Source organism: Macrosteles quadrilineatus, unplaced genomic scaffold, assembly GCF_028750875.1.
Source record: "Macrosteles quadrilineatus isolate MER2022 unplaced genomic scaffold, UCM_ALF_1.0 Scaffold_3__2_contigs__length_128488019, whole genome shotgun sequence".
Taxonomy (NCBI): domain Eukaryota; kingdom Metazoa; phylum Arthropoda; class Insecta; order Hemiptera; family Cicadellidae; genus Macrosteles; species Macrosteles quadrilineatus.
This window is the reverse complement of record NW_026542596.1, coordinates 116146957-116164711: the sequence shown is the minus strand read 5'-3', so window position 1 is coordinate 116164711 and position 17755 is coordinate 116146957. Positions and strand designations below refer to the sequence as shown.

The 17755-nt window shown below is 32.7% G+C and overlaps 1 protein-coding gene across 9 annotated transcripts in view; it reads left to right on the top strand.

Annotated features, from left to right (window-relative positions):
• Positions 1 to 17755, top strand: part of LOC128990591 (uncharacterized) — a 90656-nt gene that overhangs the window by 36104 nt on the left and 36797 nt on the right. For 8 of the 9 annotated variants that reach the window (XR_008490544.1, XM_054413041.1, XM_054413042.1 and 5 more), the window contains 2 exons: positions 4454 to 4471; positions 4865 to 4912. Coding sequence is in view for 8 of the 9 variants with exons in the window: in XM_054413041.1 (XP_054269016.1) it covers positions 4454 to 4471; positions 4865 to 4912 (66 nt within the window). In the remaining variant the exon portion in view is untranslated. The remainder of the gene's footprint in view (positions 1 to 4453; positions 4472 to 4864; positions 4913 to 17755) is intronic. The other variant, XM_054413035.1, reaches the window with a different exon arrangement.

Genomic DNA, 17755 nt, shown 5'->3' with positions numbered 1-17755 from the left:
GTTACCTAAACACCCGTATGCACCTCGTTCACTACCCTAACCCCACGCAAATGCGCTCTAAACAACCAAAAAGGTTAAGGGCAGATAGCCTGTACAGCTAACTAGGATGCTGAATATTCTTCAAGCAATCTAGGATAGGTTACGGTAGGTTAATCGTTACCTAAACACCCGTATGAACCTCGTTCGCTACCCTAAACCCACGCAAATGCGCTCTAAACAACAAAAAGGTTAAGGGTAGATAGCCTGTACAGCTAACTAGGATGCTGAATATGCCTCAGCAATCTAGGATAGGTTACGGTAGGTTAATCGTTACCTAAACGCCCGTATAAACCTCGGTCGCTACCCTAAACCCACGCAAATGCGCTCTAAACAACAATAAGGTCAAGGGTAGATAGCCTGTACAGCTAACTAGGATGCTGAATATGCTTCAGCAATCTAGGATAGGTTACGGTAGGTTAATCGTTACCTAAACGCCCGTATAATCCTCGGTCGCTACCCTAAACCCACGCAAATGCGCTCTAAACAACAAAAAGGTTAAGGGTAGATAGCCTGTACAGCTAACTAGGATGCTGAATATACTTCAGCAATCTAGGATAGGTTACGGTATGTTAATTTGGATAACTAAGACCCCCCACTATCCTTTAATGATCCCAAATAATCAACAGGCTAACGCTAGCTATGCGAGCACTAAAACAGCTATCCTAGGCTATTTATAAAACAGCTATCTATATTCACGCAATCGTTCAAGTCAATCAAGTTGGATAATAATAATAAGTATTATTATTATACGAAATAAAGATGTTATTAACCAATCAGTTGTTAGGCTATTATAGCTAGCGGCTATTCAGATCAAAATCAAATGCTATATCGCTAGTCAATGTCGAGGATCCAATCACTAACAACTATAATCAACGGCTAAATATAAACTATTATTCCGGTAGTAGATTCGGTGTTAACTTCGATAGCTATCGATTTCAATACGATCGATAGTTCGGACCAGACGCAAAATAATAACAAAACGTCGAGCAGAACACTGTTGTGTTGTGCGTGGCAAATAGGTTATGTCGTTATTAAATCGTAAACACCTTATAGCTAATTAATTGTGTCTCGTAACTCTCTCTACGTTGAATTAAGTACCAGCAATTCGTTAAGCATACAAGATAGGGTAGTAGGCTATAGAATGGCGTACACTGCCCAAAGGATGCTGCTTATACTTCAGCAAAAGGAGAGGTGTTTGGAAGGCAACATTGAGTTTATATGACGTTATATTACACAAGCTTAGGCTATTGTCACCCTCAAATTATATAGTTCTTCAATAACAACTAGGCTAAGGCTTAACCTATTAAATCACTCCTTACCTGCGATACAAGAGGGTTTAGGTAATTGAGTAGCGTGTTCTGCCCAAAGGATGCTGCTTATGCTTCAGCAAAAGGAGGGATATTGGAAGGTGACACAGAGGTTATGTAATATAAGATGTGTAGGTAAAAATCCTTTAGAATACTCAATTGGCCTTGCTCAACTTTTGCTTTCCTCAATAGCCTAGTGTATGCTAACTCGTTTGGATTTGATATTGCTAGTCGGCAAAATTTCATTAACTTCAAACTAATTATTTCACAATTTAAAATCTAAATTAAATTGCAAAAAAAATACCAATTGATCACTGATCAAAATCGAAAACCTCGTTTATCGTGAACAAATTATCGCAAATCAATTAATCAATATCGTTCGTGAATATCAAAACGTAAAACTACTAATTTCCCTGAATCATAAAATGATATCAAGTAGGCACTATACCTTAGAGAGAGACGTGTTGATTGGGTCACAAAATGGCACAGACTGTCTGGCGGCGCCCGGTCCCAGTGGTTTTGTTGCACGTCTGGGCCGGTCATGCGCAGAAACCAGTTTTGGCAGTCTGACTCGGCCTCGGCGGCGGCTCCATCGGCGCTCGCGCTAACTGCTTGAGCCTTACCTCACCGTGTTTAACCTCAAAAACCTTTGGTCTTTCGTACTACTTTTGATGACCCTCAACTAAAAACATTTTCTTCCGACTTCCATCGTGATCTTCTTAAAAAAAAAAGTGAGGTGTAAAAAAACAACCCTTACAGTGGTTGAAAGTTACGTTTTGCTGGCCATGCCAGCTGTCATCGTAATTTGGGGACCGAGCAGGTTTTTACAGGCCGGGGCCGCAAAATCAGCTGTCCGCTTACTTACTTAAAACATGCATTTTAAATACACAATCAAAATCCATAGAATTGCTATAGAATTGTGTTTTTGTCACCGTTGCCTAGCAACTATTAATTTTTATTTTTGCTGATTCCTCAAATGATTTCTTCACATAACCTTAAGTTGTATTGTGTTGACTATCAGTGTGCATTATTATAGTGGTGAATAGTGGTAATAGGGTATAGTGTGGTGAAAAATAGCGTTCGTACCACGGACCGAAATGGTTTTGCAGCTCTCTATCGATTTAAGCTCGAGCCGGCAAAACCTTATTTTCTGCCCTAGGTACGAAATATACTATTTTGAAGAAATATGTATTTTTGGGCTCAACAGAAAAAATCTATGAGATTCAACCCTCGTCAACATGTCCCTGGGAAATGTACGCTTCCTTAACATAGTTTAGCAAATACAACAAAATATTAAGGAAAAGCATTCTGAGCTTAGCAAATACAACAAAATATTGAGGCAAAGCATTGTGAGCTTAGCAAATACAACAAAATATTGAGGCAAAGCTTTGTGAGCTTAGTAAATACTACAAAATATTAAGGCAAAGCTTTGTGAGCTTAAAAATACAACAAAATATTAAGGCAAAGCTTTGTGAGCTTAAAAATACAACAAAATATTAAGGCAAAGCATTGTGAGCTTAGCAAATACAACAAAATATTGAGGCAAAGCTTTGTGAGCTTAGTAAATACAACAAAATATTGAGGCAAAGCTTTGTGAGCTTAGTAAATACTACAAAATATTAAGGCAAAGCTTTGTGAGCTTAAAAATACAACAAAATATTAAGGAAAAGCTTTGTGAGCTTAGTAAATACTACAAAATATTTAGGCAAAGCTTTGTGAGCTTAGTAAATACAACAAAATATTGAGGCAAAGCTTTGTGAGCTTAGTAAATACTACAAAATATTAAGGCAAAGCTTTGTGAGCTTAGTAAATACTACAAAATATTAAGGAAAAGCTTTGTGAGCTTAGTAAATACTACAAAATATTTAGGCAAAGCTTTGTGAGCTTAGTAAATACAACAAAATATTGAGGGCAAAGCTTTGTGAGCTTAGTAAATACTACAAAATATTAAGGCAAAGCTTTGTGAGCTTAAAAATACAACAAAATATTAAGGCAAAGCTTTGTGAGCTTAAAAATACAACAAAATATTAAGGCAAAGCATTGTGAGCTTAGCAAATACAACAAAATATTGAGGCAAAGCTTTGTGAGCTTAGTAAATACAACAAAATATTGAGGCAAAGCTTTGTGAGCTTAGTAAATACTACAAAATATTAAGGCAAAGCTTTGTGAGCTTAAAAATACAACAAAATATTAAGGAAAAGCTTTGTGAGCTTAGTAAATACTACAAAATATTTAGGCAAAGCTTTGTGAGCTTAGTAAATACAACAAAATATTGAGGCAAAGCTTTGTGAGCTTAGTAAATACTACAAAATATTAAGGCAAAGCTTTGTGAGCTTAGTAAATACTACAAAATATTAAGGAAAAGCTTTGTGAGCTTAGTAAATACTACAAAATATTTAGGCAAAGCTTTGTGAGCTTAGTAAATACAACAAAATATTGAGGGCAAAGCTTTGTGAGCTTAGTAAATACTACAAAATATTAAGGAAAAGCTTTGTGAGCTTAGTAAATACTACAAAATGTTTAGGCAAAGCTTTGTGAGCTTAGTAAATACAACAAAATATTGAGGCAAAGCTTTGTGAGCTTAGTAAATACTACAAAATATTTAGGCAAAGCTTTGTGAGCTTAGTAAATACTACAAAATATTAAGGAAAAGCTTTGTGAGCTTAGTAAATACTACAAAATATTAAGGATAAGCTTTGTGAGCTTAGTAAATACTACAAAATATTTAGGCAAAGCTTTGTGAGCTTAGTAAATACTACAAAATATTAAGGAAAAGCTTTGTGAGCTTAGTAAATACTACAAAATATTAAGGCAAAGCTTTGTGAGTGGGACTCTCTCTCAATATAAGCTTGGCATCAAAATAAAATATCCTATACCTATAAATTTTAAATGGCTTACCTGGATAAAGTTATCAATGGTTGCTCTCTAGAAAGTCTAAAATGCTGTACTAAAATAAGATATGATATGTTTGACAATTGATTTAACATTCTTAGAGGTAGGCCTACAAAATACAAAAATAAAAACAAAAAAGAGTGTGACTTTTTGACAAATAATTCTGTTCCTTTAAGTCATGGGTTTGATGATTTGATTTTTTTTTTCATTTTCAGGGTCATCTAGAAAAAATGGTAAGTCAAATCTAAAATTTACATCCAAATATTTTATGATTCTATACTTTTGATCTTGTACTTATCGTTCGAAAAAGATTACTGCCAAAACATTAATAATATTACAAATATATACCTCATCATTTTTTATCTAAACCACAAATATGTTGAAATTAAAATTCAGAATACTAATTTGACAAAAAATAATTAGACTCAAATCTTTATAGGGTATTTGTCAATTATCACGAGAGCCACAAATTTTAGTTCATCAAGAAAACCCCGTCGGTTTGTATCAATTTTTTGTTATATTGAGATGATCAATTTTAGAGGTCAAATTTGATTTGAATTACACTCTATAAGTTATAAGTCTACCAATTGACAGTGTATTTGTTCACTCTGTTTATTTTTTTATAGAGCAATAAGCTGATTGGAAGTGTTCAGTCACCACCAAGAATTGGACCAGTAAGTAATACTAAAATTTGTTTTAAGAGATTTTTTTTAAAGAAAATAATTTAAATTTAAACTCTTTTTGCTTAGAAATTATGGAATGTTTTTTTAGAGGTGCAAACACTTATGCCTTTCTTGGGCAAAACACCTTTCTTGCAAAACAACACCACGAGTGTTTGTTCAGTCATCAATTGGCAGTCACGAATTGTGGATATTTAGAGGCATGGTCTGTGGAAGCGATCAGGGCTAGAGATATACAAGGGCTAGGCCACGCGAGCTCAGAAAGTGATGCCAGGTGGCTCCCCACCACTCCGCCGCTGTGACGTCACGGCGATACCAATGAATACACAAACTATAAAGAAGAACAGGTCCTATGGACAATATTCTAACAGTATTTTCAAATTTGGCGCCCGAAATATCTGTAGTTCTGCACTGAACCACCACTCAGCGCTGTAGTCAAGTTTAGCACGCGGTGTGTGCGAGAGAGAGCGACATACACCGTTTTCGTCCCCTGTGGGCCAGGCCACGAGAGAAAGAGAGAGGGGGCGAAAACAGTGTATGTCGCTCTCTCTCGCACTTCACCGCGTGCTAAACTTGACTACAGCGCTGAGTGGTGGTTCAGTGCAGAACTACAGATATTTTGCGCGCCAAATTTGAAAATACTGTTAGAATATTGTCCATAGGACCTGTTCTTCTTTATAGTTTGTGTATTCATTGGCGATACCTCGGGCGCCCGGCACCGTATATCATTGCCTGTGTGAGCGCTGGTATTACCGCACATTTAGCGTTTATTAAGCTCTATGTTGGACATTTATTATTGAGTGAAAATTTAAAAACGTACGTTTTCATGTCCCTGGCCTTTTACTTCGTTGATACTGGATTTGTAGTCTATTATTATGTGTTTTAATATTTTTTGGGACGGGGGCAACATGTTACACACATTTATTTGGTTTTAAATAGGTTCTTGGTATTTTTTTCGTATTTTTAAAGTCTCAAAATTCACGACCATGACGTGTCCCTAGGGTACATTTTCCAACTTTCACGCTGTTTTTAGACTAATTATTCATGCCAAAATATATAAAGCCATATTTTTATGTCATCAATGGTTATTAAACTTACAAAAAAGGAGCATATTATAATTTTATTGTCATTGCAAACTGACTACCATGACAAAATAAGTCTGTCCCTCGATTTGGCTTCACGACCATTTGGGAAAAATCTTCAACTTTGGAGCACGACAGTGGCAAGCCTGACGTCGATGGAGTCAGTTGGTTTTAGAGACTAGTTCGGGGTGTACGTCAGGATTGTAGTGCCGGTCGTTTCGAATTGAAAGGAGGAATTACAAGATTAATAAAGGAAAGATTGTGTTTTTTGTAATTTTGGTGTGTCCATGACCGTACGTAGTCATTCGATGAAGTAGACATGGTGTTAATTTTTGTTTATAAGATATTTCAATTGCTAGATTAACCTAGAAGTCCACTTTGTATCCTCGAACATGAGGTGCAGGGCTACCGCCAGAACAGAGCCAAATAACACGTAATTTCACGACCAAAGTTTCACGACCATCGCGGGTTTTTTCACGACCATTGCAGCCTTATGGATTATAGTGTGTTTGGTCGTGACAATAACTTTAATATAATTGTAAATTGAACAGTTTAGTTCAATTGAAACACATATTTTTATTATAACTAACAGTATAATTGAAGGATTGTTTAGAAAGATTTAGATTATTTCAGAAAATTCACGACCGTACCGCTTGTCCCTGACCATCACGTTTACGATTTCTATCATAAAAATTTCAAAAATTAAAATATCGTCATATTTCAATGTTTTATACACAAAATAAGCACACCTTTATACAAACATAACGATTTTTCGGGTCTCAGGTAAGTTTGTTCGGAGTTATACAAACTTAAAAAGATTTTATTGGCTTTTTTTCAATTTTTTGAGTTTTTTTATTTTTTTCTAGAAAGACCAAATATACCAAAAGCTCAGTGACCTTTTTACTGTATAATGGTCATAAAAGTAAATTAGTTTATAGCAAAACATAGTTATAAAAATAATATTAACTATTTTCAATATTCATTTAAACGTCTGTTATGGTCGTGACAGGATTTTGTGTTTTTCCACTAAAGATGCTCTTTTTAAAAAAAACTACCAAAGATATTGCGTTACCATGGACTTTTTATGAAACTTCAAATGTTAATTAAATAAAAAAAATAATAAAAGTTTTGAAAAAAGGGGGAAAAAATTTGCAAAGTGCTTTTCCTGAAAACGTACGTTTTTAAATTTTCACTCTATTAGGTATTAATGCATTTTATAAAAGTAATTGATTTTAAAATAGGATTACGTATAACATCAATTTTAATAAGTAACAAATTAGATATTTAAGGATGGGAGTGGAATGTAAAGCGATGGCTAAGAATACTGAAGTTATTGATTCAATGCATTAAGTTACTGTGTAATATCTGTGCTCGAATTGGTTAGTGTATGGATTATTAATTGTATTTATTTATTACTTATTTATACCTTTTAGGATTCATTGGGGTTATATAAAATGAGGTTGTATAAAAATACATTACCTATACTTAGTATTTTGTAACTTTTACAGGAAGGAAAAGAATTTCAATTAATCAATTACATTTTATTATAGGCCCTACATATTTTATTACATTAAAATAACATATAGTTGGAAAAATACATTAAGTTGCCTGACTAACTAACCTCAATCTCTGTTGACCAATAACTAACAAGTCGAGTTTTGGTGTGATTTTACTTTATCAGTTTACATCGTGATTATAAGTTGTAAATGTTTAGTTACGATATTATTTATTGTGCCTCGACTGTAATGTGACATTACTTTTAGAAACTTGAGACACTATTTTTTATCCAGTTTTTGTGAACTTCATTGACTGTTTACCAACAACGAATATCGCGGGTTTGAATTTGTAGCGTACTAGGCCCACATGATCTAGTTTATGTATTAATATATTTTAATGTCTTGACTTGTAAAAATTTGTTTGAATGCCAAAAGCAGGTAAAGATAATATCCTCTTGAAAATGATTGAACAAAACTTTTATTTTAAAATCTTCATTATTTTTCATAATAACATTCAACTTAAATTCTTGAAAATAAGCTCTGCTCATCAAAATTATATTAAGTTTCAATCTTTTAAAAATTCCTTCTTGATATACTATAGGCCTACTTAAACAAATCTTGACTTTATATAAATTTTTAAGTTGCTTCTTAATCATGAGCCCTAAAAGAAATAAAATTAATTAGAATCTTTGTGAATTGAGATTTATTCAAAATCTGAAAAAGAGAGGACATCTGTCAACATATCTAAAATAAAACTAACTAAATTTAAAATTTTTAAGAGACTTACCCAAAACGTGGGGTAACTGACCAAAAGAACTAACAAACTATAACTTTACTTATCAACTGGTTTTGCACAACTGAGCCGGACAAGAAGGGTGATTAAGTTTTGTTTGACCAAGGCAACCCTGTGATTGGCTGAAGACCATGTGCTTCAAACAATCACTGAGTTACCCTGGCCAATCAAATTGTCGTCTCTTTTCCTTACAGGATCTTGCAAATATTTAAATTTCTGTTTTAACTGACAAAATTGAACTAACATGTTTGAATCTTTCATGACTGAGCAGAGCTAAAAAAAAGAAAAATACTAACTTGAATTTGTTTTTTAAAGAGTGACAAAAAATACAGTACCAAATATAAAATGCTACAAATTTCCCTCACTTAACTTTTTTGTTACATAAATAAACAAATTATTTGATCTACAAATGAAATCATTTAGAATCAACAACAAAGGTTACAATAAGAGATAAAAAAAAGCAATGCTATAGTGTCTGGTGGTAACGCGTGGTGCGACAGCTAGGAGTGTGACACAATGGTGCAGACGACAGGCAGACCTCCCCGGTACATTCCGTGTAAGACAGGAGCCCTCGTCCCAAACGTTTCATGTCAGTCAGTGTGTCCCTGGTTTGTGTATTGCAAGCAGGGCCTGCGTTGAACTGTCTTTCCACCAATCTCGTACATTACATAAAACAAGTATACAAAATCGTTAAACACTTAAAATATCAATTGACAAATTAGTAACCAGCCTATTAATCATTTGCGACATTGATTTACTCATTATTTTACTTTCAGACAAATTCAAAATCCATTGTGAAAAAACTATTTTTGCAAACAATAAAATTCCATATTCCTTTCTCAGCCCAAAATGCAAGTCAAGTGATCAGTGATTTCACACCTTGACAAGTGAAATGTTTTGTCCAGTCAAGTGTAGTTTTGTGTGTGTGTCAAAGTGTGCGTCAAAATTACAAAATTAAAAATAAAATATAATTATTCCAGTGTTGGATTGCATGTCAAGTGTTGTCCAGTGAAAGTGGTTTGTTCAGGTTCAAGGTCGTCGTCCTTTGCATCTTGAGTTTGGTGGAATTCTACATAGAAGGTACAAAACCGGTTTTAGCCTACAAGACATTGTTTGACTGTTTAACTTTTCTCCATTATTAATAAACATTTCAATGATTTTATAAATTCTAAAAACAATGTATATTTTCCATCTGGCTACTTATTTCAAACTGAAATTAAATAAAATAAAATCTTAACTTATAAAACAACCTGAAATTAAAAAAAAGATTTTCTTTTACATAAAATAACAGACCTTTGTTTACCCTTTTTTTTTACCTGTTACCTGTTATCATTTTACCCTTGTTCAGCTTTTAATTGTGATACATGTACTCTTTTCACAATATTAGGGTCATTCAATTTTTGAACAATACAACTTACATCTGAAATAAAAATAAAAATTTTATAGGGTCCTTCAAATCTGAGTGCTGTTTTCCCTTGAAACTTCTTTACTTTATTACTCAGATGATATGTCTTCAAATAAACAATACTGTTTTTCTTGAAAGGATATTTACTATTTTCTTCATTATACTTAAGCAAATTTGTATTTAACTTGTTTCTTGACTTGTTGTTTGAAATAGCTTGATTTAACTTCTCCGCTAAATTTCTTGCATTTACTTTTTCTTCTATTACATCATTTAAACCCCAAACATTTGAAAGTGAACTGTTTATTTTAAAACTGAACATCAATTCATGTGGAGTAAACTTTGTAGCTTCATTACATGCACTATTCAAAGCTAATTGAATTTCACTTAGATTGCAATCCCATTTGTCTTGGCAATTGTGAAAATATATTTGAAAAATAGCCTTTATGTTTCTTAGATAGCGTTCAGAAATGTTACTTCTTGGCACATAGGGTATTATAGTTTTGTGAATAATACCTTTATTGAATAGAAAGTTTTTTAATTCACTACTAACAAAACATTTAGCATTATCACTGATAAGCTCTTTGCATAAACCAAAGTTTTTGAAAACAAAGTTTTCTAAAATATTTACAATAGTCTTAGATTTGGCATTTCGCATAGCATACAACCAAACAAATTTTGTGCATTGATCAACTATAATTAACAAATTATTGTTCATTGTTTTGCTTCTAGTTAAGGGACCAAAAACATCTATATACAATCTTTCCATTGGAGCACTTGCATTGCTTGACACTAGGGGACCTTGAAACACCTTTTGTGATGGTTTACCTTTGTTACACAGTTCACAACTTTTGATTCTAGCCTTAACTTCCTCAGATATGTGTGGCATATAAAAATACTCTGTTATCTTTTTGATTGTTTTATATACACCCAAATGACAACCACTAAATGAATCATGAAAATATTTAAATACCATATCAAATAGCTTTTTAGGTAAAAATATTTTCTTAACAGAATTGTCCTTAGTTTGATGCATGAGAACACCTTTATTCAGAGAAAATCTTTCATTGTTTGTACCTTTGTTTACAGTATCAATAATTTGACTCACTTCTTTACCTTCATTTTGATAACTTTTAAAATCGCTAAAAGATAATGGAAAGTCTTTGATACTGTTTACAAATAAATTGCATGCATTGTCATCTTTTACTTCACTACTTATCATCTTCTTCTCATACTTATCCTTACATTTATTTACATTATTTACAAAATCATTAGAATCATCTACCTTGTCTTCTTTGGCTTCAAAGTGTCTGGACAAAAAATCAGCTACAGCATTATCCTTACCTTTCACATGCTGGATTTCAAAAGGAAGACTTAAAATTGTTTCTACCCATCTTCCTAATTTACCTAGCTTCCTAAAATTGCCTAAAACCCATGCTAAGGCGCTATTGTCAGTCACTAATGTAAATTTCTTGTGCTCTAAATAATTCCTAAATTTATTTATAGCATTTACAACAGCAAGGGCCTCTTTGTGATAAACTGACAAACACTTTTCAGAGTCAGAAAACTTTTTGGAATAGTAAGCTACTGGATAAGTTTCTCCATTGTTCTCTTGGAGTAAAACCGCTCCTGCAGCTTTATCACTCGCATCACACTGTAGTATGAAAGGCAAATTGTAGTCTGGAATAGCTAACACTGGTGGATTGATAATGGCTTCCTTTAATTTATCAAAACTAGATTGACATTCTTCAGTCCAGTAGAACTTTTTATTTTTCTTTCTAAGCTCATTAAGACATGCTGCTAATTTTGAATACTCCGGAATAAACTTAGAAAAGTAAGAAGTCATACCAATAAATCTACTCACACCCTTAACATCTCTAGGAGGTTTTGAGTTTTTGATAGCAATGGTGCGGTCAGGATCTATCGTTACTTGATTTTTACTTATCAAGTACCCGAGAAAACTTATTTGTTTACTAGCAAACACAGCTTTGCTAGGGTTAACTGTTAGGTTATGTAGTTTCAACTTTTCTGTTACTTGTTTTAAATGTGACAAATGCTCTTCTAAATTTTTACTGTAAACTATCAAATCATCAACAAAATTTAAGACAAATTTAAATTTTTCTTCTTTGAAAACTCTATTTAAGTAAGATGACAAAATTCCACTTCCTGAATGTAAGCCAAATGGGAGTCGATTCCATTCATAGGACTCATAATTAGTAGTAAAAGCAGTAATGTGTCTACTATTTTCAGCTTAATTTGGTGAAAACTTTGTGTTAAATCCAAAACTGTAAAATACTCAGAGTCTCTTAAATAGTGGTACAACTCATGGAGATCTCCTATGGGATAGTTTACTTGCTCAATTTTCTTATTTAAAGCATTGTAATTGATTACAAGTCTATATTTATCTGAATTGGGTTTCTTTACAAGAAAACTGGGACTGGCATAGCTAGACAAGCTGGGTCTGATAATATTTTGTTTTAACAGGTCATCAACAATATCTTTCATTATCTTATTTTTTGGAGGACTTAAGGGATAACATTTTTGTTTTACAGGCTCAGAATCCTTTAACTTTAGATCAACTTCAAAATCAATGGCTTCTCCTATTTTACTAGTAAACACACTTGGGTTATCTTGAATAAGTTGTCTTATCTCATTACTCGCCTTGTTACAACCTACTACTATATCTTTATTTACATTTGCGCTGATAACTGTGGGATTGTTATTTAAATCAATTTTTGTTTCAGGACTAAATTTAAAATAGCAGGTGTCTGAACTTAAATCCAAAACCATGTTAGAATTCTTTATAAAATCGGAACCTAAAATCACCTTCCAAACTAGATTCCTTGCTATCAAACATTCTACATTCCAAGAGAAATTGTGAATCCTAACCTTTATGGAACACTGACCCATGATATCTATGTTGTTATTTATTGCTGACTTACAACTGACATTAACTCCCCTTATCTCCTTCACTAAATTATTTGACTTTAGCTTCTTGTACATATCTTCATTGATAAGACTAACACTACTTCCTGAATCTAATAGAACATTTTCAGATAAACGCTTCCCCATATTTACCTTCAATGTAGGTAGCATACATAATTTTGACTTTTGGTTTTTTACTGGTCTTGATTTTTCATACTTATTTCTTCAACACCTTATTAAATATTATTATTATTATTATTATTATTTAGCTTATTAAATCTTCTTACCTCATTGCAATTTATTCTCCTTTGTATCTGGCTTTTGTTGTAGAATATTCTACTCTTCCTCTGGGGAAAACCTACTTTCCTATTTAGATCTATGATTTTCCCCCACTTACCCCATTTTTTGGAGCAGAAGGTGGTTCGTTGTATCTACTTTGCGGTCCTGGAGGTGGTCCGGAAGGTGGTCCATTGTAATGGATTTGAGTAGCAAAAGGTGGTCCATTGTATCGGTTTTGAGGAGCAAAAGGTGGTACAATGAATCTGTTCTGAGGTGTCGGTCCTGGGTTTACCTGTCTCCTGAAGCAGTTCCTTGCTATGTGTCCCAATCTATTGCAGTTGAAACATTTGACCGGACTACTTATATTATTTACCATCCTACCTTGGGTTGTGTTGTGTACCGGTACCCTCACGGAGCGTCGACAGTCATCCTCGTATGCGACATTCTGAGCATGTATACATAACTTATCTAAGTCATCAAAAGATTTAGGCATACTATAAAATACCAACTTTGATCTGGTTTCAGGGTTCATTCCTATTGTTATTAACTCTACCAATTCTTGTTCTGAATAGGCACAATTTAACAACCTAGCATTTTCCTTGACTTGTAGCATATAGCAATTGAGAGCTTCATTAACCCTTTGAGGTCTGTTTACAAGGTTTCTTTTCAAATTTTCCCTTAAACCTACAGGTACAAAATAGGATAGTAATCCTTGATGAAGCACACTTAAGCTTACCTTGGAACGCTTGAACTCTAGCAATTTTATATGCAGTGGTCCTGTTGAGTATCCTAAGCTTAAGTCTATTACTTGATCATCAGTAAGCTCAGTTTCATCCTTGAGTTTCAAAATGTTACTTATGAAACCTAATAACTTATTTACATCAAGTCCATCACAAACATTAAAATTTCTTAAATGTATTTGGATTGGATTGGGTAGCTTAGCAAAACTACATTTTTGGTCCTCTTGCACATTTAAATTAGATTGTGATACTTTTTCTACACACTTTAACTTTTCTGTAAAAACATTTTCAAGTTCCTCCTCTTCTAAAATACTTTCACTAAGTTTACGCTCTACTGTAGCTTTTTCGTTTGTATCAAAGTTGAGTTTACCAAATGACTCTTTTACTGTCTTTAACTTGTCAATCACTTTAACTTGTCAATGTCTTTAACTAACAAGCTGAACTACTCTACTAAAAATAAAGACACAAACGTATTAATCCCTGGGATAGAAGCACAAAATAGTACCAAATATCTCGGCATTATCATGGATTCAAAACTGACATGGAAACAGCACATTGACCAACTCTGCAAGAAGCTACGCTCTGGCATTCATGTCATCAGGCGAATGAAGCAGGTTGGTGGTCTGGACACCGCAAAAACAGCCTACCATGCCCTGGTCGAGTCACACCTCAGGTATGGTCTGGTGGTCTGGGGAAGTACATCCAACAACTACCTAAAAAGAGTACTTATCCAACAAAAAAGAGCTATAAGATGCCTAGCAGGCCTTCAATATCAAGAAAGCAGTCGTGATGCATTTAAGGAACTAAAAATCCTCACACTGACATCACTTTACATCCGTGAGGCAATTCTCCATGCCATCTCCACAAACCAAACAAGAAACAGAGACATTCACCATCACAATACACGGAACGCCTCAAGCTTTGCAATACCACCTCACCATCTAAGTCTCTTTGAAAAGAAGCCATCGTACAAAGGGGCCCTATATTTCAACAACCTACCAGAACAACTTAGAAATGAACCAACTCACCGTTTCAAGAACCAATTAACAACATGGCTGCAAGAAAGGCCATTCTACTCAGAAAAAGAATTCCTTGACAACCAGCTTTAACAACATATTAAATCAACAAATTTTAATTATTATTCTGACGCATGTACTGTTCTCAACGAATATGTAAATAAAGATCATTGTCTATTGTCTATTGTCTATCAAACCCTCTACTTTAGCTTTTTCATCCACGCCTAGCTTACATAGATAAAACACGGTGATGGCCAGTGTAGTATTTAAATTTTTATGGGGCCTTCTTTGTGTAGTAATAAGGGAGTGTGTGTACAGTAAATCCCGTGGTGTTAAATTTACGATAAAACACGGTGATGGCCAGTGTAGTTAAACTGACTTAAATTATTTACTCTTGATCCATAGTGATTAATTTTAATTTCTGCTCTAATAAAACCATTTATGTCTTTACTCTCTTCAAGATCTTGGATTTTGTTTTCCAAACTTTGCAAACTATTAGTTAAAGTTTGAATTTCGTCAACAACAACTAACCTTTTTGAAAGATTATAAGGGTTAGGCATTACATTAATTTTTATTGCTGCTCTTAATAACTTTCTTAGTTCTGACACACTGTCATTGGAATCAAACTCAATCCCTCTTACTATTAGTTCATATTGAAGTTCTTGTTTGACTAAAAATTCTACTTTTAGAGCCATTTTAAGTTACTTCAATAACACTTTTTAAATTAAATTAAAGAATTTATATCTTACATTTGACACCAAACTTTACAAGTACAGCAGAGTAGCGCATTTTGTAGCGTACTAGGCCCACATGATCTAGTTTATGTATTAATATATTTTAATGTCTTGACTTTAATGTCTTTAATTTTAATTTTAATGTCTTGAAATTTGTTTAAATGCCAAAAGCAGGTAAAGATAATATCCTCTTGAAAATGATTGAACAATTGATTTTAAAATAGGATTACTTATAACATCAATTTTAATAAGTAACAAATTAGATATTTAAGGATGGGAGTGGAATGTAAAGCGATGGCTAAGAATACTGAAGTTATTGATTCAATGCATTAAGTTACTGTGTAATATCTGTGCTCGAATTGCTTAGTGTATGGATTATCAATTGTATTTATTTATTACTTATTTATACCTTTTAGGATTCATTGGGGTTATATAAAATGAGGTTGTATAAAAATACATTACCTATACTTAGTATTTTGTAACTTTTACAGGAAGGAAAAGAATTTCAATTAATCAATTACATTTTATTATAGGCCCTACATATTTTATTACATTAAAATAACATATAGTTGGAAAAATACATTAAGTTGCCTGACTAACTAACCTCAATCTCTGTTGACCAATAACTAACAAGTCGAGTTTTGGTGTGATTTTACTTTATCAGTTTACATCGTGATTATAAGTTGTAAATGTTTAGTTACGATATTATTTATTGTGCCTCGACTGTAATGTGACATTACTTTTAGAAACTTGAGACACTATTTTTTATCCAGTTTTTGTGAACTTCATTGACTGTTTACCAACAACGAATATCGCGGGTTTGAATTTGTAGCGTACTAGGCCCACATGATCTAGTTTATGTATTAATATATTTTAATGTCTTGACTTGTAAAAATTTGTTTAAATGCCAAAAGCAGGTAAAGATAATATCCTCTTGAAAATGATTGAACAAAACTTTTATTTTAAAATCTTCATTTTTTATCATAATAACATTCAACTTAAATTCTTGAAAATAAGCTCTGCTCATCAAAATTATATTAAGTTTCAATCTTTTAAAAATTCCTTTTTGATATACTATACTTAAACAAATCTTGACTTTATTTAAATTTTTAAGTTGCTTCTTAATCATGAGCCCTAAAAGAAATAAAATTAATTAGAATCTTTGTGAATTGAGATTTATTCAAAATCTGAAAAAGAGAGGACATCTGTCAACATATCTAAAATAAAACTAACTAAATTTAAAATTTTTAAGAGACTTACCCAAAACGTGGGGTAACTGACCAAAAGAACTAACAAACTATAACTTTACTTATCAACTGGTTTTGCACAACTGAGCCGGACAAGAAGGGTGATTAAGTTTTGTTTGACCAAGGCAACCCTGTGATTGGCTGAAGACCATGTGCTTCAAACAATCACTGAGTTACCCTGGCCAATCAAATTGTCGTCTCTTTTCCTTACAGGATCTTGCAAATATTTAAATTTCTGTTTTAACTGACAAAATTGAACTAACATGTTTGAATCTTTCATGACTGAGCAGAGCTAAAAAAAAAGAAAAATACTAACTTGAATTTGTTTTTTAAAGAGTGACAAAAAATACAGTACCAAATATAAAATGCTATCACTTTAATCGTATTTATTAGTTGTAAAAATTGTACTTATTTAGTTTATAAACTGTTTTATGTCGATATACTTACTTAATTTGAGGTCTGGGACATTACATTTAGCCCTTTTTTTAACATTTCGTCATAATTAACAAACGATTTAATCGCGAAATGAAAAAGGCACAGCAGCATTTTATAGAAAAAAACTAAAATATTTATTTGTGTATATTTGCCTTTATAACTATGTATATTCATGTAGGGGAATAAGTTTACTTTCATTTTATATAGTTGGTTTGTGGGGTTTTAAAAATATTATATACGTGTAAATAACAAAATGTTTTTCTCGACAAATATAAACATTTATTACAAGTCATAAACATCTATTGAAATGATCAGTATACATAAAAAATTCTTACTTCATTTGATCTCCAATATTATTGCCTAAAAATGTTTACTTTTACCACTTTTACTTTATGTCTTGATAATACATTTATTCAGTTTTATTTGAAAAATCAAAAAATCGTGAAAATTGCCATTCTATTATTTTTGGGCCATAACTTTGTATATATGGTAATTGGAATTTCCATGTAGGGAAATAAATTCCAAACAATTTGTATATCTTATGAAGCATTTTTGGTTCATGCAGCAATTTTTCTACCTACTGACAATATTTTCTACAATATTTTTAATATTAATTTTGTTGCCATTTTCAAATTTTTCATTTCATTACGAACATTTCAAGTTGGAAATAGTAAATACGGTTCATAGG